General features: G+C 52.1%; 8 protein-coding genes across 8 annotated transcripts; 3 read left to right on the top strand and 5 right to left on the bottom strand.

Annotated features, from left to right (window-relative positions):
• Positions 1-1819: 1819 nt before the first annotated feature.
• BO82DRAFT_366581 (60S ribosomal protein eL33) lies at positions 1820-2642 on the bottom strand (the record flags this gene model as incomplete). Its single annotated transcript, XM_025637047.1, has 5 exons — positions 1820-1917; positions 2042-2184; positions 2255-2308; positions 2461-2470; positions 2618-2642. 5 exons carry the CDS (start codon positions 2640-2642, stop codon positions 1820-1822), a joined length of 330 nt encoding a protein of 109 aa, XP_025489944.1.
• Positions 2643-2947: 305 nt separating this feature from the next.
• BO82DRAFT_127383 (uncharacterized protein) lies at positions 2948-3479 on the bottom strand. The gene has a single exon (XM_025629942.1). It carries the CDS (start codon positions 3365-3367, stop codon positions 3083-3085), a length of 285 nt encoding a protein of 94 aa, XP_025489943.1. The 5' UTR covers positions 3368-3479; the 3' UTR covers positions 2948-3082.
• A 2016-nt stretch (positions 3480-5495) lies between these two features.
• Positions 5496-8243, top strand: BO82DRAFT_356166 (glucose-6-phosphate dehydrogenase). Its single transcript, XM_025635648.1, has 8 exons — positions 5496-6069; positions 6152-6172; positions 6239-6583; positions 6650-6847; positions 6906-7067; positions 7118-7325; positions 7385-7756; positions 7814-8243. The coding sequence occupies exons 1-8, from the start codon at positions 5980-5982 to the stop codon at positions 7921-7923; spliced, it is 1506 nt and encodes a 501-aa protein (XP_025489942.1). The 5' UTR covers positions 5496-5979; the 3' UTR covers positions 7924-8243.
• Positions 8244-9363: 1120 nt separating this feature from the next.
• Positions 9364-11870, top strand: BO82DRAFT_127003 (putative sucrose transporter). Its single transcript, XM_025629941.1, has 8 exons — positions 9364-9678; positions 9784-9809; positions 9901-10145; positions 10204-10270; positions 10323-10394; positions 10445-10634; positions 10693-10808; positions 10864-11870. The coding sequence occupies exons 1-8, from the start codon at positions 9581-9583 to the stop codon at positions 11748-11750; spliced, it is 1701 nt and encodes a 566-aa protein (XP_025489941.1). The 5' UTR covers positions 9364-9580; the 3' UTR covers positions 11751-11870.
• Positions 11871-12532: 662 nt separating this feature from the next.
• Positions 12533-16474, bottom strand: BO82DRAFT_356164 (morphogenesis protein). The gene is made up of 6 exons (XM_025635647.1): positions 16235-16474; positions 15967-16124; positions 15802-15895; positions 15520-15748; positions 13179-15463; positions 12533-13112 (listed from the first exon to the last, which is right to left on the bottom strand). The coding sequence occupies exons 1-6, from the start codon at positions 16422-16424 to the stop codon at positions 13033-13035; spliced, it is 3036 nt and encodes a 1011-aa protein (XP_025489940.1). The 5' UTR covers positions 16425-16474; the 3' UTR covers positions 12533-13032.
• Positions 16475-18485: 2011 nt separating this feature from the next.
• Positions 18486-18912, bottom strand: BO82DRAFT_356163 (uncharacterized protein). Its single transcript, XM_025635646.1, has one exon. It carries the CDS (start codon positions 18853-18855, stop codon positions 18601-18603), a length of 255 nt encoding a protein of 84 aa, XP_025489939.1. The 5' UTR covers positions 18856-18912; the 3' UTR covers positions 18486-18600.
• A 197-nt stretch (positions 18913-19109) lies between these two features.
• Positions 19110-21614, top strand: rlmA (SRF-type transcription factor RlmA). Its single transcript, XM_025629940.1, has 3 exons — positions 19110-19419; positions 19514-19670; positions 19734-21614. Exons 1-3 carry the CDS (start codon positions 19364-19366, stop codon positions 21405-21407), a joined length of 1887 nt encoding a protein of 628 aa, XP_025489938.1. The 5' UTR covers positions 19110-19363; the 3' UTR covers positions 21408-21614.
• A 948-nt stretch (positions 21615-22562) lies between these two features.
• Positions 22563-24724, bottom strand: BO82DRAFT_366576 (MDR family MFS transporter; the record flags this gene model as incomplete). Its single annotated transcript, XM_025637046.1, has 5 exons — positions 22563-23677; positions 23737-23858; positions 23935-24245; positions 24310-24339; positions 24416-24724. The coding sequence occupies 5 exons, from the start codon at positions 24722-24724 to the stop codon at positions 22563-22565; spliced, it is 1887 nt and encodes a 628-aa protein (XP_025489937.1).
• Positions 24725-25687: the final 963 nt, after the last annotated feature.

The following is a 25687-nucleotide window of genomic DNA, read 5'->3' as shown; positions in this document are numbered from 1 at the left end:
ATCTTTTTAGATTCCCAAGACTGGGGAACCGGCGATATATGTTAATGTCCATTCTCTTGGGGAAATATACATTCGCGACATCCCTAAATCCCAGACTGCCCGCTTTCGATGGGCCATCCGAGGTGGTTCGGTATACATGGCGACGTGTCTGTGCTTAGGATCTGGGTAAATTCGGTGAGATGCAGTCGGCGAACGGTACTACTTGAGACATGACAGAAGAGATTCTGTTTATGACAGCTGCACCGGCGCGAGGGAAAGGGGCTATGGTTATGGATTGAGCGCGAAGGGTTGTGCTGTATTGAAGTTAGTAGTCGAATGGGTTCTCGGGAAGGCGGCGGGTATGGGAAAGCCCAGCTCATGATGGAAAGAGTGTTCCTAGGTTGGTTGTATCATGATGTACTGCTACGCGGAGTAACGATCTGTGCCAGAGTCATGTATGATTATTGCCACCGAACTCTCATCCCAGAACCCAGTCATAGAAATTATTTGGTCATACACCTCTTCAACTATAGATGCAGCCGCCGCCCTCCGTAAGCTTTGAACAAATGCATTAGCTTCTCTTGTCTGGTATGCACTGTCCCGTATGCTTTTGGAAAAAGGCCCAGTTGCCTGCCTCAGAAAAGTTTACATGGATGATGCTTTAGTCTCACCACAACCATAACCACAACAACAAGAAAACTTCTAGAGATCGAACTGGTGTTTCAGTAGCATGCTCAAGAGCATATTTCTTCCCATAGCCGAGCGCGTTGCAATGCTTATTTTGCCACTAAAAACAGCCGATTAACCGAACATTTGAGACCCGTTGTTCGAACCCCATGGCTATATTACACCTTGTCGGGAGTGGGTATAAGAGTGTGAATCGTGGGTGGTATCAGAGCAGATGAAGGTAGGAGAGCGGAAACTACAATCCGGGAGTCTCGGACAATGCGGAGGGGTTGAGCTGGGTTGTGTTTATTCCGCTCTAGATTACCGCATTTGTCTCTATTATCATGTGCTTGAGCTAATATGCCGTGCAACAGGAGACAACAAACACGCCAGGCCTGCGTAGACTCCAGGGAAGAAGGCAATAAGAGCAGCCGGAGCCTCGTCAGGAGCTGATTGTGGTTTTTGGGTTGAACCGGGCAGGGCAATGGTGGGAGATGGAGTTCGACACCTGAAGAGTCTTGCCCTTGCGCATCGATGGTATCAGAGTTGCTAGCTACGAAACAGGCATGGCATATTCCCGCAGGCTGAGCTCTGAGAACATCGTCCTTGCGTGTGAATTAATTGGGATATCGGGGATACGGCATGTAGTTGAGATCGGCGGTTGTTGTTGCATATGGGAATCTCGAATGTGGAGCAACTGCTCTAAGTGGTGACACATGTTTGACCGAAGGTGCCCAGTGAACCCAAAAAAAGCCGTCTCCGTCGCCAGATCTCTCTCCTGATACGGTCGGAACTACCCGAAACTCAAAACTGAATTGAAAGGCCCGTGGTGTTGAAATGGTATGGATTGTGTTGTTTATGAGCGTCAGGTACATGGGAGGTGGGGGAAAGCCATGCTGCCGGCCAAGGCACACCGAGAGCTCACCAGTACGGAAACTGGACCGAGCCCTTCGTCTATATGCCAATGGTCCGGTAGGTCACCATGCTGGAAAAAAGAAGAAAGAAGTTCTTTTAATTTAGTTTCGTAGGGCTAACCGGCCCTGCCTCTCCCACGAACATTACCAACCCGCCAACTCCATCTCAACATCGGCTCATACCGTCGACTCCTTGCCCGACTGTCTGCGCGAAATAAGATCCGGAGTGCCAACCATCATATCGAAAAAAAGGGCGTCATTTAGATGTTGGAGGGGTAGAGCATGACACGGACGGTGGCGCCGAGGGACTTGGGGGGGAGGTTGTGGCGGAACTGAGCGCGGACAACACCGGAGTTGCCTATTCATCGACCTTGTTAGTGGCCTCGTTCCTAAAACACCGCAGCATCTGATTCTCTTGCTTGCTGCGCGTATCTCGACTGTGTCGCCCTCTTCGCGGAATATGGTTGATTCGTTTCACGTACCGTGAGGGCGGGTGACCTTGCCCCAGATGACCCGGATGTTGGAGCCACGGACCTCACGCTTGGCCCGGTAGACGAAAGCGACCTTCTTGCCGAGGTAGAAGTTGGCAGCCTCGGTGTTGGTGACACCGTCGATCTGGATCAGACTATATTTCCCAAGATGTCAGATTCCCATTGTTTCCGACGTCGATATTCCGGTGGTGGGTGGATCGGTACCTGGTGTTGCAGTTGACAGCACGCTTGGAGCGCTGGAAGCTCAGGTGGCGACCCCTATTGCAGAAATTCGTATTAACCCGACTGCCCTTATTGCATGCCATCGCGCTTCGACCCGTCTCAAAATCTTCGGCGTAAATTCGACCATGACGATATATCCGGGACATCTTTGCGCGATTCGACAATTCAACGATGTGTTGGCTACTTACTTGACATAGACTAGTGGTCGCAAAGAATCAGGTTAGCTTTCGGTTTCGCCCAAGATGAATCTCCCAGCACCGCGCTCCCCCAATTCCGACTCCATATCCCCCATATCAAAACAGTGTGGCGGCATCATATCATAAAAAAAACCGGAGATGGACTCACGTCTGTTACCGTTTTCCGAAGGCATTCTGGCGGCGTTTCTCTGAGCAACAGCGGGCAACGCAAACGAAGTCGAAGGAAGGCAGAAATGACCCGCAAAAAGTCGTCCGGGTTGTCGTGGTTGTCGTCGCTTCAATCGGTTACGGGACGACGCACAAGGCCACAATTTGCGAGGTGTGTTCGGTGCGGCTCGCCCTAACCCCAATTGGGACGCTTAGCGAGTCCGACCGCCCAGGGCAAGGCAAAGTCCCGTGATATGGGGGAGGATGGGTGCAAACGTGCCAAGCCGCAGCAGAGTGCCCTAGTCTGCTTTCGGCATACGTCGGAAAAACTGGTTTCTCCAGGATCCGAGAGATGGACTCCGTTGATTAGACTAGTGGGAGTGTCCGTCCGTCCTCCGTATTCCATCGTCATCATTATCATTCATGATCAGTTTGACATTCTTTCAAACTTCCGCTCCCCACCCGGTTATTTTGCCGCCGGCCTACTGTGGTCCGAAAGACCTGCCCCTCCCCCTCTAGAGTCTTTCCGCCGGTTGATACTCCGTACAGCGGAGGAAGCTCCAGAGCGTCCCGGACTCCCAAGCTGACAAAACAGTTTGTTGAATTCTTTCCACCGGTGACGGCAATTGGCCCCATCGGATATCACCAGACTGAACGTAAGTGACTGGGACACATTATCCCGCACTTGCATTTTCAGACTGCAGGGAGCGGCAGCAGTAGCAGCAGCAACAATAACTTGGAGTTTCGGCATGCATGAGCTTATCTCCTTGGATTACCCAACAAGGTCCCTTTTCAGTTCCAAGAACAGGTCGCGGTGCCTAGTCACTGTATCTGGAGCTTTAGCATGGCCTTTTATCTGCTGCTGCCAGGGTAGCGCAACATTTGTCCCCGGTGGATTGGATGTATGGGCCTATGAGGGTATGCGGACTTAAAACGGGGGAGGATGACTTCCTCCAAACCGATCAGACCGGGACACTCATTTGGAAATAAAGCGTACCTTAGCCCCACCAGCAATCGGCAACGAACCTGACATGATGTCCTCTCCTTTCAAGCACGCCATTTCATCTTCAAGGTGCTTGCCTTGGGCGTCAACATCACAGAAAGTAGTATACAGGTCGAGTAACAGATGCAAACGCATAAAATACTGACAGAAACAACGAGCATGTGGTTCAATAGTGAGGCGGGAATGCGACGGCGATCGAAGTACATCCATCTCACAGTAGGTGTGTGATAAGGGAGTATAATACTCCGCAAGCCAATCCAGCCCTGACTCGGCATCCTAGCACCATCTCCGGACTCGACTGGGCCGAAAGTTCGGTTTGATTCACTGTTCCTGCTACACTACGCCCATTTCACGGGAAAATTAAATCCGTATCATCCTTTTTCTGGATGACAAATTCGCCGATCGAACCCCACGACGCTGGTCACCGGAGACGCGGATTCAGGAGTCTCACAGTCTCAGCTGGTTTACCGCAACCCCCGGCAACCAATAGCCCTTCGCTGCAGCTTCTGGCGCGATCTATACGGTTGCGGTTGTGGAATAGCCTGATCATCGGCTCAATGCAGTTATCAGCACAGTGCTGCAAAACGGTTGAAATCTTTCACTAGCATGTAAAATGGGGATTGAAATTGAGATGAAAAGAGGGGCAGGCGCAAGCTTTATGTAGGCGGGATTCTCTCGGATTGTATCCCCACCATGTCGTCCTGTAACGAACAGGACGAGTAGATAGATTGCCATGATCTTGTCCTGTGGTTGGGATGCGCCGGGCTGAATACGATCCATTGTTACCTATCTTAGCAGGACAGGTCCCCTAGTATTGAAGCTGACCTGCATGGCTGGAAGCTCCACCCGGTCTTCATCCAACGCCCCGCCGATATACATTTCATGTACGACGACGGGATCCGGGAGGAAGCTCTCGTAAACGCATGCTTCTCCGTCCAGAAGGGATACGGGTAGAAACAAAGAGGCATGTCAGATCGAAGTTGGAGGGGGCCAAACGAACTATTGGATCATGATGAACGCGGGGTGTGCCCCATGTGACTCGAAGATGTGCTTTCTATTCGAGCTTCATCCGCCTCCAGGTATGGAATTTGAGTGGAGGGTCAATCATTCCCCAGATTCATCCAAATGGGTTGAGAGCAAGTGTGGCTTTTTTCTTTTGCTTCTGGTGGTAGAGCTATAATAGTGCTGATGGGGCTTCTGAGCGGAACGGTCGGGAATTTCTTGTATCTCTGTATTCCAACTCAACTTCAGAGTATGTTCATGTTACCAAGCAATGATATAATCTCGAGAGTCATTGCTACAGGGTGGGAACTGGACCGGAGCGGGAGGTTTGTTGGAACAGATGGAATAAATCAACTATAAAGCGGACAGAATTTCCTACTCCAAGGAGAAGCACACGAGAAGAGAATTTACCGAACGACGACGATCTTTCATGTCCGAGAGTAAGACGGAGAGGATTGATTAATTGAGGAGAAAAAGAAGAATAATCAATCAGATCAATCAATTCCTGAAAACGAATTGACTTGAATAATTTACCTTACAGTCTCACTTCTTCTTACCCTCACCCTCACCCTCACGGGGTCCCGCGGCAGCGCAGCATCGACGTAGTGGAAAGAACAAGTGCCCCACCCGGGCTCGATTGCTTTGCGCCCGCCCACCTTTCTGCGCTTGTTCCAGCAAGAAGCAGAACAGCAGCAGCTCCCCCTCCGGCCATCTTACGCTACTCGAGCCCTCACGCTCTTAAAAAGTACTTGCTCCGCCGGAATTGTTGGGAAATTTCCATTAAACCCTTTGATTTCTATTTTCCAACCCTCTCATTTCCTCCTCTTCTTCGCTCTCTCTCTGTGATTTATTTACACCTATCTACTCTCCCATTCTATACCTACTCAACAACCCCACCATCCAAAGAACAATGGCCAGCACGATAGCCCGCACTGAGGAACGCCAGAGCGCTGGGTGAGTAGTACTACTGCGAGTCTATTCCCTCGCTGACATCACACCCCTCCTTCCTCTTCCCCCTCCTCCGTTTCCTCCGTTCCCTCCTTGTCCACCGCCCAACTACTGCTATGTGAACTTCACCCACCACCAAAACCACCACCACCACCACCACCACCAACTTCTTACTACCGGGCCGGTTGCCAAACACTCATCTACCAACCCGCCCCGCTTCTACCTTTCCCCTCTCCCCAGTCCCGCGATCGCGTTTCCTACCAATTCGTGATCAAGATCAAAGATTCCGTTGAATTTGCCCTTTTTTCTGTCATTTTCTGCCGTTTCCCGATTCTACGTAATTTTCTCCAATCGACAGACATCAGATCCTTGCAATTATCAGCCAGTCCCTGCCGACTTGAGAAGCTAATATGGACTTCGAACGCAGCAACGCCGAACTCAAAGATGACACCGTCATTGTAGTACTAGGTGCATCCGGAGATCTTGCGAAGAAGAAGACTGTGAGTCACTCCGCGTGCGAGAAAGCAGAACTGATAAAGATGATGCATCGAAGACGGATGTTGAAGCTGACAATTACCTTAGTTCCCCGCGCTCTTCGGCCTCGTATGTTGACCATGACCATTTCAAGGCTGCTGCCGAAATTGTCCTGGATTCTAACCGCGCCTGTAGTACCGCAACAAGTTCCTGCCCAAGGGCATCAAGATCGTCGGCTATGCCCGGACAAACATGGATCACGAAGAATATCTGAGACGTGTGCGCTCATACATCAAGACTCCCACCAAGGAAATCGAAGAGCAACTGGATAGCTTCTGCCAGTTCTGCAGCTACATCTCCGGCCAGTACGACAAGGATGACTCTTTCATCAACCTCAACAAGCACCTCGAGGAGGTGGAGAAAGGCCAGAAGGAGCAGAACAGAATCTTCTACATGGCACTTCCCCCCAGTGTCTTCACCACCGTCTCCGACCAGTTGAAGCGCAACTGCTACCCCAAGAGCGGCGTTGCTCGCATCATCGTGAGTCACCCATGCCACAATCGTGATCGACGAACAACCACTCACATGTTTGGTGTTGTGCTATAGGTTGAGAAGCCCTTCGGTAAGGACCTGCAGAGCTCGCGCGACCTCCAGAAGGCCCTCGACCCCAACTGGAAGGAGGAGGAGATCTTCCGTATCGACCACTACCTGGGTAAGGAGATGGTCAAGAACATCCTCATCATGCGCTTCGGAAACGAATTCTTCAACGCCACATGGAACCGCCACCACATTGATAACGTTCAGGTATGATGTTCTGCGGGTTTCGCTGGTCTTTGTCAGTCGCTAAGATTTTGCGGGTTAGATCACTTTCAAGGAGCCTTTCGGCACTGAGGGTCGTGGCGGTTACTTCGATGAGTTCGGTATCATCCGTGATGTGATGCAAAACCACCTTCTGCAGGTCTTGACCCTGCTCGCTATGGAGCGCCCTATCTCCTTCTCTGCTGAGGATATCCGTGACGAGAAGGTAAGCGTCTTTCTCACTCGCATCGGACTCCATGACTAACTCCATCCCAGGTCCGTGTTCTCCGCGCAATGGACGCCATTGAGCCCAAGAACGTCATCATCGGTCAGTACGGAAAGTCGCTGGACGGCAGCAAGCCCGCCTACAAGGAGGATGAGACCGTCCCCCAGGACTCTCGTTGCCCCACCTTCTGCGCCATGGTTGCCTACATCAAGAACGAGAGATGGGATGGCGTTCCTTTCATCCTGAAGGCCGGAAAAGGTACGCCCGTATTGATAGCGAGTGTCGGATTCTCGAGCCGGTAGACTAACCTTCTGCAGCCTTGAACGAGCAGAAGACCGAGATCCGTATCCAGTTCCGTGACGTCACGTCTGGAATCTTCAAGGACATTCCCCGCAACGAGCTCGTTATCCGTGTCCAGCCCAACGAGTCCGTCTACATCAAGATGAACTCCAAGTTGCCTGGTCTGTCCATGCAGACTGTGGTGACCGAGCTCGACCTCACCTACCGTCGCCGCTTCTCCGACCTCAAGATCCCCGAAGCCTACGAGTCCCTGATCCTCGACGCCTTGAAGGGCGACCACTCCAACTTCGTCCGTGACGATGAATTGGATGCTAGCTGGAGAATCTTCACCCCTCTTCTACACTACCTTGACGACAACAAGGAGATCATCCCCATGGAATACCCCTACGGTATGTGTACCCATTGAATCGGTAACTTCGCCGTGCGATCGCTGACAGTTAATCCAGGATCCCGTGGACCCGCTGTTCTGGATGACTTCACGGCCTCTTTCGGCTACAAATTCAGCGATGCCGCTGGCTACCAGTGGCCCTTGACCTCTACCCCCAACCGGTTGTAAATCATGGCATAGCCATTAGGACCGCCTCAAGTTGAAAAGGGGTCTAACGAATGAAGTAAAATGTCAGACTAAGTTATGAAAAAAAAAATGTTAATGCTATGGGGCGAGATCTACGGCAAGACCGGACATGTGGGTTGATATGACAGGAATGCAAGCTTAACGGTACTGTTCATCGGTCGGTCGGGCAATGACTGGAGTTACTGTTTACAACCCCTTCTATTTCTTAGAAACGAATGCAGAGCACGTTACGAATCATATGAGTCTGGTCTGGTCATGGCGTGGTGTTTAGAGATGGCATGGCGTGGTTCAGGATGGCTGTCGCAGAATCGTAGGAATGCTGGCGAAGGCAATAGAGTTGATTAAACGCGATAACATTCCCGCATCCCATCCAGGTTCTAGATCCAAGCTGTACGGATGCATATCTACTGGCAGGTAGACTGCATACCACGCTTCGGATCGCTAAGCGAACGGAATCATTCATTGCCTAACTGGGCAATTGAGTAGCGGCAAGGGAGCATCTTCGGTACAGAATAAATGTTCCCAGTCTTCCGCACTCTTCCGCCCAACAAGAGGCTCCTGAGAATCAAACCGTTCCTGAGACGAACTCAGAGATGGACCCTGGAACGGCCAAGGAAAACCCCACTAATGGTATGAGGATCATAATTTAACACAGCTGTCAATCGCCATGATGGTTGAGCCCTTAACCAAGAAGGGTTAAGGGCCATTATCCATTCTGTCTATGCCGCGTAGAGAGAGAAGCTGGAAAAGGAGAGAGTATGTAACTTACTTCGTTAAGTTGTGCAGCAGTGCCCGGAGGATGCCCAGCGGGGTGGGTGCCCAGACCTCCAGGGGTGCAATTAAATCCCTCCAGGTCGCGTGCCTTGCTCTGCTCTGGGCCTGGCAGTTCACTCGGTGATATATGAATAGTAGCAGCAGTGGGAGTGGGTCTCTCTTCTCTGGGAGCCGATAAGACCAGACCAGACCAGACCACCCACCACGACGGGCCGGGGGCCCGCATGCGTCGTCTTGCCTGTCCTGCCGCGTCTTTCTTGCTTTGCCCTGAACAGCCCGGGGCTTCGTCTTCTTTCTCCTTCTCTTTTTTCTCTCTCATTCTCTTTTGTGTTTCTCTCATCTTGTCCCTTTTCTTCTCTCCTTTTTGCTCTCTCCCCAATTTCCGATGCTTCTTAGCCAAACTCGAATCCAGTACATTACCACAGAACTAAATTTCCATTGACGGCATATCGCGCATTAGACCACGACCCTCTTTCCCCGCAGCTATACTCCATACCTGCTACTCATACATTTTTGCCGGAGCTCCGCACTTGGAATACTACTACGCAGGACGAACGAACCCTTTCCGGCTATTTTTAAAACGACCAGAAACCGTGCGACAACCAACCTCATTTCTCCAACCACTGCCATTTTTCTTTCTCTCTTTGAGGTAGACCTCAGTGCTTGTTTCGATCGATTATTCCAGCCTCGAAGGATATATATTCACCCCACGCGACAGTTTGGAGGATTGTCTCGACGACATTGCTCGCGGTCCGATCTCAGGCACGGAGTGAGTGAGCGGGCGAACCAACGCTGGTTCATGGAAAGCGGTACAAATTGGTAGAGCACCGGGCGTCAAGTGCATGCGCGCATTCGAATTTGCAGGATGCCACAAGCTGCAAGATGGGTGGGATCTCCCTCAATCCGAGGCCGAAGAGAATGGGTGCGCATGGTGCTTTTGACTTTCAGTCTGCTGGGCTTACAGTGAGTGTTTCCCCCCTTCCCTCAGGAACCGTTCTCCGTGCCATTTCCGTCCGCTCGGAAGAGGGAATACAGCAATTTATCTGACTTGCTTCTTGTCGCTCGCAGATTTACATGGGGCATTGAGATGACTTGTACGTGAACCATTCCCATTTACATGGAAAAAAACAAAAAAAAAAAAAAAAACAAATCCTGGCAAGCGTTTCTGACTCGTTCGTGCGATAGATTGCACGCCGTATCTGCTTCAGCTCGGCCTCACGAAGTCCAAGACCTCGCTGGTCTGGATCGCTGGTCCGCTTTCCGGGTTGATCATCCAGCCGCTTATTGGTGTGATCGCTGACCGGTCTCGCTCGAAATGGGGCCGGCGCAGACCATTCATGATCGTGGGGTCGGTGGTGGTCGCAATGTGCCTACTGCTGCTGGGATGGACAACGGAGATTGTCAGGATGTTCGTCAAAGATGCCGAGAAGGTACTTATCAGCTTTCCTCTTCTTTCTGGTGGCATTCCACGGTCTAACATCTCCCTAGGCCAAAAGCGCTACTATCGCCATTGCCGTTCTGAGCATCTACGCGGTGGATTTTGCGATCAATGTCGGTATGTGCTGACTGACCCTGCATTGGGCTTTCTTTGTTTAACCTCAAATCAGTACAAGCGTGCTGTCGCAGTCTCATAGTCGATACGTTGCCGATCCCGCTTCAACAAACTGGGTCCGCATGGGGTATGCCTCCTCTCCTTGCACTGGTAGGACTGCAAACTAAAACTGAGCAGCAACCCGGATGACGGCCATTGGACAGCTTATAGGTTACGTGATCGGCTCAATTGACACTGTCAGAATCTTTGGGACTGCTTTTGGTGACACGCAATTCAAGCAAATGACGGTCTTTGCTGCGTTGTCTCTAATAGCGGCAGTTTCCGTCACATCCTACGCGGTGAAGGAGAGAGTCCTGATCACAGCAAGGTACTTAGGACATGGCACGACCTCTAGATTCTTACACTTACTGATACCCGGTTTCTAGGGACTCTGATGATAAGGCCGGAGCGCTACAGGTGATCTCCCAGTTGTGGAAAACAACAATGGAATTGCCGCCGCGCATTCAGGCAATTTGCTGGGCTCAGTTTTGGGCCTGGATTGGTATGATACACTTTGTCCCTATTCATGAAGATGCTATTCTGACCGGAATATGTAGGCTGGTTCCCATTTCTATTCTACAGTACGACCTGGGTTGGTGAGACATACTTTCGCTACGAAGTTCCCAAAGATGCAGTACGCCCCAGTGATATGCTAGGAGAGGTTGGTCGTGTTGGCAGTTCATCCCTCGTGGTCTTCTCATCCATCACTCTTTTTGGAGCTGTACTTCTACCGTTCTGCGTACAGCCACCAGACAACAAACGGCCCCGGTTCACACCACGACCACCTCCTGGTATCGCTTCCCTACTGAAGAAGGTCCCCAGCGTCCGTCCGGATTTGCAGACAACGTGGTTAATTTCGCACATCATGTTTGCCGCCACCATGGTTTTCGCCCCCCTGGCACGATCGCGCGCGTTTGCGACATTTTTGGTTGCCCTCTGCGGTATCCCTTGGGCCATCAGCTGCTGGGCTCCTTTCGCCTTCATGGGGGTTGAAATCAACAAACTAGCCATGAACCCGTCTCCATCGTCACGAGTGACCATGATCACTTCTTCGGGTATTCTTTCGGGCAGCTTCGCCGATCGAACAGCCACGGACACGGAAATGGACGTCCTCCGACTCAACCACCACGATTCAGACAGCGACAGCGACGTGGAGGACGGCGGCTCCAGTGTCCCTTCAACGGGAGAGCTTGCGGGCATTTACCTCGGCGTGTTGAATGTATACACCACCCTCCCGCAGTTTGTGGGCACATTCATCAGCTGGATCGTGTTCAGTATCTTCGAACCGGGCAGCACCAAGCGCGACGACTCCGCGCAGGAATCGTCTCAGTGGATGAATCTAGACAAGAGCAGGCCCAACGCTATCTCGATTTGTCTATTCATCGGCGCGATCAGCGCCCTCGTCGCTGTCGAGGCCACACGACGGATGCGCCACGTGCTATGACCTCTTATGGGGCTCTTGAGATGCCCTCAAATTTTAAAGCGCTCCCCCCGCATACAGATCTTACACATCGATGCAGTGTTGACCCGGGCAAAATGCTGTACAAAGACCTCTCAACGCGGTCGCCATATCTCACACATATACCCACGATTTCATTTCGAATACCCCCTAATGCATAATGTTTTTTACCCTGTTGCTTCTACACATATCGAAGCCAAAGCAATTTTGCAACCAACCCCGGAATGGCATGCATTGATACATACGCAACGATCTATACGATTATATATTTAACTCTTGCCCCATCTTTCTCTTCCCCCTCTTGTCCAAAAACTCCTGTTCTCGCACAAGATAACCATATACCGCCGGTGGACATGAGGTTTAACTCCTCCATGATCTTTGTTTTGGTGCTACTTCTATATACCGTTCTGTGCATGGACGTACGTCAGGCTTGGATGCTTCACGTCTTCACGCCTTAGAGATTTTGTAATAGATTTTTTTTGTTTGTCTCATGTTGATTGGGTTTTCGCTACTGAAACGGAAGAATAGAAAGATGTTTATGGGTGTGCTGCTGTTCTTTCTCGAGAGGTGGGGGGATCCTTCGGAGTAGGTAGGGTTCAGTCACATACATATCGTGTAGAGTCGAGAGGTACCATAGTTCTGTCTCAAGTAGGCGGGATTCCAATGCACGGGGGCCGTTACGCCGTTACTTGCACCTTCTGGAAAGATATCGTGTACTGTACTCATCGTTAAAACAGTCAACCTGTGATGGTACTGATACCTATGCCCGAGTAAGGTCTAGTACAGACTCCCGGTGAAAGACCAAAGTATGGCTCAACTACCGCCCAAAACAAGTAGGATAAGAATTGGTTTTGGAAGAGACCTGGAGCACCGAACTACCAGAGTGGCCTGCAAGTCATGTGATTGCTGGAACAAACAAGTATTTTACCAGACCTGGTCTCACGACACATGAAATGGGGACCTTGCATCGAACACATACTCGGGAATGAATAAACTAAACGCGAGTGGGAATGATTATCGGATGCGCGTAGAAACACCTTGACATCCATCCAGACTCAATAGGATCAATACAAGCAGGAAAGTGATGACAGAAAAATACATTAATTAAAAGGGTGTTTGTTGGTATGAACAGGTAAAAACTAAATCACATCAAATGCGCGGCGAGGTATATGTGCGGAAAAGACAGCCAAGATAGAAAGACAGCAGCAGAAGGTTACGGGCCGGAAGCATAGCATAACGGAAACGTTATCACGTGTACGGGCGGATTCTAGGGCTGGCTGGCGGCTTGCATGTTGCCAGTCAGCTCGGCTACTCTGGCCTTGATGCGAGCAGCGCGGGTCTCAAAACCTACATAGAAATGTTAGAGATTTGCTTCGGTAAAAAAGATACAACAAGCAAGGAAGTGTGACTTACTCTCTTCTTCGCTCGTGTTGTCGTCGCTAGTGTAGTCGTTCTCCTTGCGAGCCTCCATCTGCGCGGCTCTCTCGGCAGCATTCTGGCGGATCTGAGCCCAACGGTCGTACGAGGATGGGACCGGCTTGGGTGGAGAGACAGGCTCGTCGCCCGGAGCATGCGCCGAAGCATCGGTAAATTCTTCAGAAACAGGCGATTCGGGGACGAAAGCCGGCTGTTCCACTAGAGGGCCTTGGTCGAATTGGGAGAATTCTTGGTCGGCAGCGGCTCGCTCTTTCGTGTCAATACGAGAGAGCGCGTCGTATTCGGCCTGGCGGCGAATCTTAGGTTGATTGTCCGGCGATTCGGGGACTTTAGAAGTCACCACGGAAGGTTGAGCATCGGGAGTAAGCTCAGGTTCCTTCTTATCGGCAACAGGCTCCACATCAGATTTCGGGACCTCTACATTGGCCTTGGTAATCTCTGCAGCTGGCGCCAGCGGTACAGGCTTCTTCTTCAACGTGGTGTTGGCTGCCGGGCGGATAGGAAGCTCCTGGGCTGCTCTCGCTCGATCCTCCAGGGCAGCACGAGCTGCTGCAACAGCCGAGCCTCCAGCGGGAGCGATCTTCACTGGTGGCTTAGGTTCAGGCTCGCTCTTCTTTTTGATCGTGCCGAACATGTTCTTGAATCCGGTGTTGCCCGTCTTCTTCTTGAGCTTCTGCCTGGATTCATCTGAATCCATTGATTGCTTGGGAAGAGATTCTGTCGTCGAGAGTTCAGCCGCAGCACTGGTGCTACCATTCCGACTAGCGTTGGAAGTAGGGTCGCTAGCAGGGATCTCTTTTCTGGGTACTGTGGGTTTGGGGGAGCTGGCCGGGGTGTCCTTCGGCAGAGGCTGGGGTGCCTGACGGGCGGTGCTCGGGGCTAGCGATGTTGGAGTGCTGGGCTGGTCATCTGTCGATTCTTTCACGTCGTCTGCCAAAGAGCCTGTGCCCGCACGGCTGTTGCTCAGGTAGGCGCTGCGGTAAGTATTCTTGTCATAATTGGTCGCCCATTTCATAGCCTGGGATGCCTCATTCATGATCGACGGCTGCAAAGTCATGATGGAGTTCGTCTTGGTGGAATACCGCGCATCTTGGGGAACATTGGTTCTGGCGTTGGCAGCTTCTTGTTCCTCACGGTGTCGCTTTTGAAGAGCAGCGGCAGCCGCCTGGATGCGGGCATGCTGATCCGGAGCGATACTAGTCTTACTTGTTGGTGCCGGATTATCTGCCCGCTTGTAGGATTCTTCCATTGAGCTGACCTTCTTAGCCGAGGACTTGCGGCGCGTAACACCCTTCTTCCGAGTAGAGAAGCCGAAGAACCGCTTCTTCTCGGCAATATATGCACCCGGATCAGGCTCAGGAGCGGCCCCCTTCACTTGTTCTTCCAGCACCAGCCACTTAGCATCTTTGATAATGGTCTCGAGTAACGCGCAGCGTCCGAATACCGCTTTCCGGTTAGTCGGTTCTTCGCCCGCCAAGCTGCTGATCCAAACCCACCAGAAAGAGTCATCCAGATCCAGAGTAGTAATGCTTGCTAGTTCAGCCGGCTCCGTTAGTGGTTCATCGTTCAAGCTGCGTTTGTGCGACTGCGAGCTTTGAACTCTGACTGTAGACAAGGGAGGAAGAATCTTGTCCGGAGGCAACAGCAAGGGGCCACCGGGTCCTTTGAGAGCGGTCTCGTCCCCAAAGCCTGAGGACATGAAATCCGCCCAAGAAGGGGTCGTGGGCCGGCCCAGATCTCCAGTACCGGACTGGGGAGCGGATTTCAGGCTACCGAAGTCATTTCTGGGTAGACTGAAAGCGTTTGCATCGTTGTTGGAATCCGACTCAAGGGCGCCTCCAAAGCCAAAATCTTCGAACCTGGACCATGAGGCTTCATCTCGGGTGGTGGTGTCCGACTCTGTCGCTGCGGACTGATTAGTTGAGGCAATGGATTTCAGTACACGGAGACATTCGTCAGTGAGCGCGCGAACAGGGTCGTCGAAGCCAGCAAACTCCTGGAGGTGCCGGTCACTGTCCCTATATTCAAAGTTCTTTGCGCGCCGTAACAGAGCAAAGGGCGTGGGGGAGACAGTATCAACAATCATCACCACCTTCGTGGTTGAAACCTGAAGAAGAGTAGGAGTCTCCGGTGGATATTCCGTTCCCTGGATCAAGCTCTGGAGGGCAATAGGCAGGGAGGAGATGGAGTTGATCCCGCGGGGTTCTGGCGACAAGGAGCGTAGATAGGCAAAAAACAGATGGCTTGTCGCATCCGCCGCACTAAGGAAGAGTAAGCCTCCAGAGCCCTCTCTTCGAAATATGTCTTCGCAACATACCTTGCCCAGTTCTTGTAGGCGGCTTCAAAGCCACTGCCTGTATCTGAGTGGTCAAAAGCCCACCATCCAGCATAGCGAGACAGTTTGCGGCCACCAAGACCATTCGATTTACCATGTGCTGCAACGGCAGCGAGCAGGTCGAAGAAGTCCGTGATGATCTTTGCCCGGGCGTCTGAATCAACACTGATCGGGATGAAAGTGGAGAACGCATCGCGAGCGAACTGAGAGTCTAGGAATGGTCAGCTGGTCTATATCGGAGCTAGGGTGCCTTCATAGTCGCACCTTGTTCGCCAACCTTGAACAATTCATAAGCTTCCCAGGTCACAACACCACCTGGAAGTCTGCTCCAGCACCATTTCAACACACTACATATGACCTATATCCATCGAAAGCGAAGAGTAAGAACCAAGTCGTGGTAGTAATCAGGATATGGTTGAAGCCACTCACGATTGGGTCCGACAGCCGCAGATCTTGTGCCAGTGCTTCCCCGTTCACCGGGGAGCCTTTCTCCACGGACTGGTTGAAATAGTTACGGATAAAGGTGCGTGCGGCGCTGGCGTCGGAGCTTGGGCGGAACGGTAGAAGAAGGAAGGGAGTTTGGAGAGCTGTCAATGAAGAAGGAGGCAGGGATCAGCAAGTCGAGGAATGCACACAGGGGTGGACTAAATTTGGCAAGGGGAGCGGGGGTGGATCATCAGCCACGATGGAGGCCTACCTCGTGCTTTCAATTCCTGAGTGCATCCGTGCAACAGCTCCTGGACTTCTTCTGGGCCAACTTCGGTTCGCTGCCACGCGTCTGTCCATGTGGGCTTTGCGGGACCCTTATCTTCTACCTCGGAGGTTTTGGCGTTCTTCTTGGGGGTGTTGGCATCCTTACTGCGAAAAACGCGAGTAAAGAAAGGCATTCTGAACCGACACTTTTTGCGCGCCAGATTTTCGGCGGGCGGACGACGCGATCCTCGGAGAAAGATAAACGGGGAGTGAGGGGGGGAGGTGGTCCGGATAACAATGCCCAACAGCGGAGGCACAGGAGGGGCGTGTAACCGGGGTCGCTAGCGAGATCCGATAAACAAGTAAAGTTGCAAAATTAACCAGGCGAGTTCGTCACGCAGTATGTCTAGCAGGTACACGGTGCAGGATTTGAATAAAGCGGAGGAATGATAAAAGGATGGAGGCGCGCGGATTAAGAGGAAAGCGACAAACCCCCAAGGGGAGGGACAGTGGATGTAAACACCGTCCTGAAGTAGCGATTCAGATCAGATAGCTCAATCAATTATCAGCGTCTACAGACTGGTCGAATGAATCGAGCCAAAGCGACCGAAAAGAAGGCGGGAAAAAAAGGGCCGAAGGCGATAGATGCAGCAGCAGCAGTAGCAGCAACGAAGGCCGACCAAGAGTCCAGGAAGGATCGCCTGCAGGGCGGGAAGCAATCAGGTTCGTAAATATGCCACCGCAGCGGCGACTGCAGCCACGATGGAGGGAGTGGGGGGAGTGAATTGCAGTTGTGACCAGTCAGTGGGAAGATAAGAGGGCAGAAGAAAAAGAAAAGAGAGAAGAGAAACGCAGTGCAGCGCGAAGCAATGCAAGAAAAGAAGAAGAAGAAGAAGAAGTGGGAAGGAATTGGACAGATGAAGGAGATGAAGGGACCGCCGGTGATGATGAGGATCGACTGGGGTTGCCGTTTCAGGGGTTGGAAAATAACTAAGTCAGTTAATACGCCCGCTATCCATGGTTCTGAATCGATGAAGAATCTCGAGGCTCATGCAGTGGCCAATTCCTTCTGCATTCGCAGTTAAACTTACCGACTCACCGTCTCCGAACGTGGATCTGCAGCGACATGCTTCTACCTACAGTGCACAGGATGGATACAGTTTTAGTGATGCACGAGTAGATGAAGCACGTCGATTGCCCGGTGTATATAACTGACACATTAATAATTTTTCCTCGTACCCCGATCCCAACTGCAACACAAACCTCTGTCAGTAGCGACTCTTCCACTGGACACCAGACGGTAGTACAACAGCAAATAATCGACATCAGCTGTGATCCGTGGGGGGGGGAATCCATGGAATGGGACAACAATTCTTGGTTCGATGCCTGATGGATTGTTGTTCAATAATCATCCTAATAATCCCCAAGCCTAAGACGGGTTCTGTGACTGGTCCAGGCGCGAAAACCAAATAACCTGGACCTAAACCCGAATGGGTTGCAGTGAGATGATAAGGTCCGGCGACGGGAGAGTCACCGGTCTATCCATGATTCCATCCCTTCAGCTACCAAAGTACTCAACTCGCTGGCCAGTTGTCCGTAACCTAAAAGCTTCTGAGGCTGACCCAGACAAGCAGGCAGGCGGTCAGGCCCCCTTCTGGCTTCTGGACCCCTCGGGGGTTGTTCACCAACCAGCCCAGCTTTGTCCGACTCCAGTCGCCCCCAGGTGAAACCATTTCCCCCTAAGTGGGATGATGTTTAAGGTAGTAATATCGGGGCTCTTGTAGTAGGGAGTAAGAAAGTCAGCGGTGCTCTGTGAAACCCATTGAACCTTGAGCCCATTTCATTGAGGGTCTACTACCGAGCAAGCTGGTGACGGTGACATGACTCAGGCAATAAATAAGTGTAGTACGTAGCAATGACAGTGACAGTCGAAAGGAAGGAATGGAGGCGGGGGATAACAATGAGCTCGGACAGCATCTTATATGAACCTCAGCTGACTGATCGCCGTGTCAGTGAGAGCCAATTAGTTTGAGGGTCTGGTCTAGTCGTCTAGGTTAGTCTACTCCGTAGTCATCTGTCAATCTAGAAGTCTGGAAGGATGGCCCTGCCTGGGGGTCTATAAATAACTAGCTGGGAGAGTGGGCGGCAGTCGAGAGCCGCCGTTGGCGAGCGGGTAAACCGCCTGGGACTATCTTTAGAATAATCTTCTGCATCACCCGCGTGTTCCTTCCATTCACCTTCCACCCCATCCATTCATCCCATCCCATCGTCCACTTCTAGCTTCAGCATCAGCATCATCATCATCATCATCATCACCACTACTATTGTTCTAATCGTCACCCACTTCTTCTCTTGCTCTCTCTCTTTCTTCTAATTCCGCTTGCTGTCGACTTGCCTGGAGCCGCACTCTTTTTTGCGAAGGTTGGTTATACCTGAGGCCATCCTTGCATCGGCTGCCTGACTGCCTGGCTTGTCTGGCTGCTGCTGCTTGTCTGGCCTGTTTCTCTTTTGCTCTCTTTCTCTCTCACTCTCGTTTTGAGCCACACAAAGCCACTCCCTCCCACTCCCACTTTCCTTTGCGCGCCGCCCCCCCTTTGTCTTTACCGTCACACTGGCTTGTCTCATTCACCTTGATATCCACATTAACCCCCCCCCCTCCTCCACTACTTCCCCCAATTCCCAAACTTAACTCTCTTCTTACTGCATCTACCCCCTCCCCCCCCAGTCCCCTCTCTCCCAAAAATAGCGCGCTCATTCCCAATCTCACCACACTTACCGTTCCATTTACCTTTTCTACCTTCCCTGATCTTCGTCATTCGTTCTTCTTCCTCTTTGTAGAAGTGATTTCGAGGCTTCTCTATCTCCTTCCTCTCGGGATAATCGGTAAAAAATTAATATTAATTTTCAACCTGACCGCGACCTGGCTCTCCGGTCGTCGCTCTCTTTCCTATCTTTCTCTTTTTCCTATTATTTTTTTTTCTTATCTCTTCGCGTTCTGGAAATACCTTCATCGGGCGGCGCTTCCCTGAGTTTCAGTTCGCGCCGCTATTCGATTCGGACGAACTATTGCTCCACTTGGCATATTTGTGATTGACCTTGTCGTCAGTGCCGCATAAACGCGCTCATATCCCTCATGGGTCGGAGAAAGATCGAGATCAAGGCGATCAAGGATGACCGCAATCGCTCAGTGTACGTTCTTCCCGTGCAGCTTCTTGATGTGCTTGTGGTGACGGTACCACCACTATTGCTAGACTAACTGACTGACATCTCTGTCGGCTTCCAGGACCTTTCTTAAGCGAAAGGGCGGTCTCTTCAAGAAAGCACACGAGCTTGCGGTCCTATGTTCGGTCGATGTCGCTGTCATCATCTTTGGTCATAACAAAAAGCTATATGAATTCTCGTCTTGTGACATGCGAGAGACGCTCGCTCGATATCAATATGTGCGGTGGACCCTCAGATTCTGACTACTCGTTCCTACCGCTGACGCGACCCATTTCTTGCAGTTTGGACCTCCCCATGAACACAAAGGCCCGGAAGACTTTAACGGCAAACGCGACGATGACGACGACGAAGATGAAACGACACCCGCCCCCGAAGACATTCATCCGACGCCTCCGAACCCTCCCATGATTCCCGCCCATATTCCTGGCCATCCTGGCTTCCAACATGTCAATCACGCCCCGTCAGCTTCTCCACCCATCCCCAACGGGTTGCCCTTCGATCCTCGTCATGGTACCCCTCAACCACAAGGTGTCTCGAGACCGTCATCAAGGAATCATCTGCGTCGCGTCAGCTCTAACATCGGACCTCAACAACATCATGCCACACCTCCGCCGCCTCCGGCGCCACCGCAGAACGGTTTCACGTATATGCTTAATCCATCCGTCTATAATCCAGCAGTTGCTCATCCGATGGCTCAACCTCCTCGTCCCGGTCAGTTTGCGCATTACGGCCCACCGGGGCCGCATCATCAGCCCGGGCCACCCCAGCATCAGCACCAGCATCCGCCGATACCACCGCAAGCAATGCCCCCGCACTCGATGGCGCCCCAACCCATGCCGCAGCATCTCGCACCACATCCACATCCACGTGCCATAACACCGCAACCACCACCCATGGCTATATCGCAGGCGCCGCATCACCCACCCGTACCACAGGTAGCCCAAGCATTCCTCACAGAACAAGGCCGAGCTTCCATGCCCCCGACATTTGCACAGCACGAGCCGCAGGCACAACCGCAAGCGCCACGGACGGTATCACTTCCCGAAGCGACCGCTGCAGAGCAGATGCCGGGCCCTATGAAGACAGAAGGAAGCCCCTCGCCTCCCCATCAAAGATCTCTATCGTCTAAGTCGCGCAGCATCTTCACCCCTATCGACGACCGCGGCTCAGTCTTAGCGCGTCACTTTGGTGTAGGCCCGCCCACATGTGAGCCGGGAGAAAATGTCCATCTCAAGGCGGAAGCTCCGCAGGGAAATCCCACTGATGTAAAGCCACCCAAGCCACTTGCAGGGAAGGCAGGGAAGGCAGGGAAGGCGCCACCACCGCCCCGAGCGGCGACGGAAGCCCCACGCCCCCAGCCTGTAGCGGATCTAAAGCCACCGGCACGAACCAACAACGGCCAATTACCCCCTAAGCGCCCGCAACTGAAGGTGCAGATCCCAAGCGAGAATTCAGATAGAGGCAGTGCGACAGGCGAATCGTCCTCACGCGACTCGGCGGGTAATAAGACTTTGACGCCGGCCAAAGCCAATGCAGATACTAGTCATTCGGGCGTGGTCCTTCCTCCGCCGTCACCATCCGCTGGCGCGATCCTTAGCGCGGGGGCCCAGGGACCACCGAACCCGTTTGCCAGACCACCACCGCCTCCCGGTCCGGCCGCGCAGAACAATGCCGCCTACAACAATAACAGCAATATTGACACGCCAATCTCTGCTCTTCCCAGTCGATTTGTTTCAGATGCACTGCTCCCATCACCTTCCAGCTTTTTCCCCGAATGGGGATTTGGTCGCTCGGGTCCGGACAGCAATATGCTCCCAAGCCCTTTGACGTTCCCGACCCCCGCCGTTCAGACCGGACCTGGCTTCGGACGTGACGACAATGATCAAGATAAAAAGCGCAAAAGCCCCGACAGCGGGCCGAGCGCAGAAGGGGTGATGAAAAAGCCGAAGACGTAACTGCTGGAACTTGCGAGTTGTTGCGCATCATCAAGTTGACGGTCTCCCCCATCTCATTGGCTCTGTTGTCTCTTCTTATCCCATGTTTTGAATAATGGCATTTACATGGCGTTAGTGATATTTACTTGTCAGGGGAGGAACTTTTTGGCAATCTGTTTGTCGAAGTTGGTGTGTATGTCTGTGTGTCACTCTCCTTTGTTTTAGGGTTGTCTTTTGCGGAAACAACTTTATACCCCTTTTCCTATAGTATCCGTCATCTTTCTCACTTTCCCTTTTTGTTTGGTCTAGCTGGGCTATATACTGTGTGGGTATTGCTTCGCTTTGCTATTGAGACCCTCAGATCTCCAACACACTTTGCTACTCTCACCCTTTTATTCTCCAGCTGTTCGTCTCTGGAAACCGAGGGCGGAAAGTTTAGAAAACCCCGCGCATTGCCTCTTCCTTCCTTTTTTTTTTTTTCGCCCTCTTACCTCTAATTCTTCTTTGTGTTGTTATCTTGGACTTAGGGGGATGGCACCTGAGGGCGACAGTGATGGTGATGGTGATCGGTGATCTCTTTCTTTTCTTTTTTCCCAAGTATTTTTCATTTTCTTTTTTCTTATTTACTTTTCTTATTTGTGTCAAAGAATGTATATAAAAGGGAGAGGGGTCTAGCTGGATTTGGATATGTTCGATTAGGAAAGTGAAATAATTTGACCTTCGCTTGATGCATAATCCACATCCATTCATCCATTCATCCATTCCATTTTAATCATGACTGGTCATATCAGATTCAGTGGTACTGTATCACAAGTATATGTGGCTTGTAGATGGTGAGAAGCATTCCGCACAGAGAGTAAAATAAGTGCTGCGTATGCTGCCGCTTTTTTCTCGAATGGATCGCAATGCAATGCAATGCAATGAGGAGAGAAACCCCAACTCCCCTTCCCCTGGGCATTTGAAGTATGTATGCCGCTTAACCCTGAAATTCGGTCGTGGGGAAGAAGGGAAAGCGGGCAATGAAAAATATGTAGACATTATGAAGTAGAAAAATATATGCTCCAACTTTCTCCGGAGTTGATATTATTACCCTTTTTCTCTTGCTCCCCTTGCTGGGTCTTGAGAGCAATGGAGGATAAGGAAAGGGGTGGCGTGGCGTGGCGTGGGGTAGGTACACTATACCTCCTCCTTGGGCTGGGGTTCGCCGTGTTGTTGCTTCTGCTGGGCTTCCAAGACGGCCTTGCGAGCTTTCTCCTGCTCCTCCAGGCCGGTCTTCGCGATGGTGTGGGCCTTGCTCAAGGTAACGGGGCGGACGAGCAGGCTGAGGGCCAGGCCGAGGGCGGCGATGGCACAGTAGAAGATCCACATGCGGCTGAAGGCGGTGGTGTAGGCGTCGAGGACGACCTGGCGCTGGGCCTTGGGGAGGGAGCGCAGGAGATCGCCCTGGGAGCCACTGAAGGAGGAGGCGATGGTGTGGGCGTTGTCGGCTCCGACGGCGGCCGCGATCTGGGGCATGCGGCTGGCGAAGACATTCTGGTAGATGACGGTGCCGAGGACGATGGAGATGGCGGCGGAGACCTGGCGCATGAAGCCGAAGGTAGCCGTGCCGGCGGCCATGTCGCTGGGGTGGATGTTGGCCTGCAGGGCAACGAGCGGGGACTGGAAGAGCGGGCCCGTGCCGATGCCGCCGATGATCTGATAGATGATGATGCGGGGCCAGCTGGCGTAGGCCTTGAGGTCGATGAAGAGGCCGTAACCGATCGTCATGAGGAGGAGACCGCCGGTGATGAGCTCGCGGTAGCGGCCGGTCTTCTTGATGACGACGCCCGTGGCCGCGGAGAAGATGGAGAGGCTGAGCACGGTGGGGAGGACGTAGACACCGCTGAGAATCGGGGACGCCAGAAGCACTGTCTGGAAGTAGAGCGGGAGGTAGTAGGAGCCGGAGATGAAGACGAAGCTGTGGCAGAAGTTGATCAGGAGCATGAGCACGTTGTGGAAGTTGTTAAACAGTCGAAGAGGGATCACTGGGTAGCGCGCGATCTTCCACTCATTGATGAAGGCGACGACCCAAGTCACGATTCCGAAGATAATCAGGCAGATCACCGTGGCCGACGCCCAGGGATAGCTGACGCCGCCATATTCGAGGCCGAAGAGGAACATGAGCGTGCCGCCGATCATGAGGAAGGTGCCCGACCAGTCGATAGAGCGGAGTCCTGCAAGAAGGGGCACTTTGCTGGCCTCAATCTTGAGGAAGAAGATGAGAATGACGAGCGAGAAGCCCCCGATAGGTACTGGATATCAGGCGTTAGTGTGGGGATGGGGCAGTTCAATTCGCATTGAAAAGACCTACAATTGATGTAGAAGCACCACCGCCAGCTAACACTAGTGGTGAAAGCACCGCCAATGATAGGACCCAGGGCACCTGCAATGGCCCAGGTGGAGCCGAAAATGCCGTAGTACATCGGACGCTCCCTGCGACAAGTCAGTCAACTGAGCCGGTCAAGCCCTCCGGGGGTTCGCTGAAAGCTCAAGGCGAGGTTATACTGACCGAACACTGAACAGATCGGTCACGCAGATGTTAGCTAGAACGATGATTCCACCGCCGCCAACGCCCTGAATCGCTCTGCCGGCGATGATCATGGGCAGGTTGACTGCCAACGCGCAGATAAGACTGCCCACCAAGAACAAGAAATTGGCAATCAGGATGATCTTTTTCCGGCCCCAGACATCACTGATCTTGCCCCAGAGGGGGACACAGGCGGCATTCGCCAGCATGTAAGAGGACGCAATCCATGAGTACCCGCCCTCCGTTGCATGGAAGTGGTTAGCAATAGTCGGAAGTGCCGTCGAGACGATGGTCTATGTGAAGCACCAGAGAGTCAGTAGACTGGCGATCAGATCCAGGGGACCCAGAAGACCTTACCATGTCCAGAGCTGCCAAGAACAGAGCCAACTATATGTAACATTAGCGTGCTGTCACAATGTCCGAGGCGGAGTATAAATGTGGAGAGAGAGAAAGGAAAACATACACAGAGCGCCGTCATCACGACCAAAATCTTCTTCTTCCCCAGTTTCTGTGCCTGAGAGGGCACGCGATCCAGCGGGGCGCTAGCAGCAGCCACAGCAGCCTCATCGTCTAGCGTTCCATCATGGCCTTTTTCAGTTTCGACGGGGATTTGTTCATGCGAGGCTCGTGAGGCGGGCCTGACTGCGTCAGGCTTCTCCGACCCAGCTCGGTAGGAAGAGGAGCTTGCCTCGGACGGTGACATGCTCTCCGCAATCATCGGACCCTTGTCCACTGAGGTCTCCTCAACGTGAGGGTGTTGATGACCCGGCATAACTTGGGTGTATAATATCCCAAATTCGACGAAAGTGAACGGAGATTTGACACAAACACACACAGAGAGAGAGAGGGAGCAAAGGAAAAGAGGGAGGGAAAGAACCGAGGTTTTTTTGGCCGCTTTCTTTTCTTCTTGAGTTGGAAGGACAGAGCAGAGACCGCAGAGCAAACCGGGTTGTTTCCCTTTAGTGTTGACGGTGGCGGGCGAAACCGACGCTTGCAGCAAAACTTTGGCGTTTGGTTTTAGTTTACGGGGTGCTCCCAGCAAGACCTGTTTTGTTTTTTTCTTCTAGAACTGTGGCGCGTATCGAAGTTAGCTAAGTATGAGATAATGAGAGACAAGTCTCAAGTCAAAGTTTTTTTTTCGCGTTCAGCATTCTAGGTTTAAAGCAACTAAGCTACCTTTTTATTTCGTTGGTCACGTATTATGCGAGTATGTTTGAGACCGAGCCCGAGACTAAGACTTTTTGCGCTTGAGGCGTCGGAGATAAGGTCGGCTTTGTGGCCCTCGCCCCCGAAAAGGGTAAGAGATAGGAAGAAAAGAAGAAGAGAAAAAGGCCTCGACCGTGGAGCGGACCCTGAACTGAATTTTGGTTCCAGTTGGAGTTGGAGTCCATCTTCTTCTTCTTCTTCTTCTTTTTCTTCTTCTTCGGGTTGGAACGTGGATCGTCTTCTTATACCAAAACTTCTGACCATTGGCTCCACTAGTATAGATAGAGGAGTAAGAAGAGGAGAAATAAACAAGTCGGCTGCAGGGCGGAGAATTCCATTCGACCCCACGAGGCTTAGCTACAATGAAAGCTCCAAAGTTGATTCATCTTCTCGGACTGTCGGACTTATTCCCCGCCGATGCCGAGCTTTTTTGTGATGAGTCGATGACTCGTCAATACAAACAACTTCCACTAAGGTAAACTGTATGCCTGCCCAACATAGCTGACTGGCTCTCACCGCATAACTAGAC

This window comes from Aspergillus uvarum (assembly GCF_003184745.1).
Source record: "Aspergillus uvarum CBS 121591 unplaced genomic scaffold BO82scaffold_43, whole genome shotgun sequence".
NCBI lineage: Eukaryota > Fungi > Ascomycota > Eurotiomycetes > Eurotiales > Aspergillaceae > Aspergillus > Aspergillus uvarum.
The sequence above is the reverse complement of the archived record's forward strand: the minus strand, read 5'-3'. Positions and strand labels throughout refer to the sequence as shown.

Excerpts from the sequence above, each read along its gene's own strand:
- BO82DRAFT_127383 (XM_025629942.1), bottom strand. The coding sequence starts at position 3,367 with ATGCCGAAACTCCAAGTTATTGTTGCTGCTGCTACTGCTGCCGCTCCC.
- BO82DRAFT_356166 (XM_025635648.1), top strand. The coding sequence starts at position 5,980 with ATGGACTTCGAACGCAGCAACGCCGAACTCAAAGATGACACCGTCATT. Across the intron at positions 6,070-6,151 it reads ATCTTGCGAAGAAGAAGACT|TTCCCCGCGCTCTTCGGCCT; the intron begins GTGAGTCACTCC and ends CAATTACCTTAG. Across the intron at positions 6,848-6,905 it reads ACCACATTGATAACGTTCAG|ATCACTTTCAAGGAGCCTTT; the intron begins GTATGATGTTCT and ends TTTGCGGGTTAG.
- BO82DRAFT_127003 (XM_025629941.1), top strand. The coding sequence starts at position 9,581 with ATGCCACAAGCTGCAAGATGGGTGGGATCTCCCTCAATCCGAGGCCGA. Across the intron at positions 9,679-9,783 it reads TTCAGTCTGCTGGGCTTACA|ATTTACATGGGGCATTGAGA; the intron begins GTGAGTGTTTCC and ends TGTCGCTCGCAG. Across the intron at positions 10,271-10,322 it reads GGATTTTGCGATCAATGTCG|TACAAGCGTGCTGTCGCAGT; the intron begins GTATGTGCTGAC and ends ACCTCAAATCAG.
- BO82DRAFT_356164 (XM_025635647.1), bottom strand. The coding sequence starts at position 16,424 with ATGCCTTTCTTTACTCGCGTTTTTCGCAGTAAGGATGCCAACACCCCC. Across the intron at positions 16,125-16,234 it reads TCAGGAATTGAAAGCACGAG|CTCTCCAAACTCCCTTCCTT; the intron begins GTAGGCCTCCAT and ends CTTCATTGACAG. Across the intron at positions 13,113-13,178 it reads CAACACGAGCGAAGAAGAGA|GTTTTGAGACCCGCGCTGCT; the intron begins GTAAGTCACACT and ends ATTTCTATGTAG.
- BO82DRAFT_356163 (XM_025635646.1), bottom strand. The coding sequence starts at position 18,855 with ATGAGACAAGCCAGTGTGACGGTAAAGACAAAGGGGGGGCGGCGCGCA.
- rlmA (XM_025629940.1), top strand. The coding sequence starts at position 19,364 with ATGGGTCGGAGAAAGATCGAGATCAAGGCGATCAAGGATGACCGCAAT. Across the intron at positions 19,420-19,513 it reads GATGACCGCAATCGCTCAGT|GACCTTTCTTAAGCGAAAGG; the intron begins GTACGTTCTTCC and ends GTCGGCTTCCAG. Across the intron at positions 19,671-19,733 it reads CGCTCGCTCGATATCAATAT|TTTGGACCTCCCCATGAACA; the intron begins GTGCGGTGGACC and ends CATTTCTTGCAG.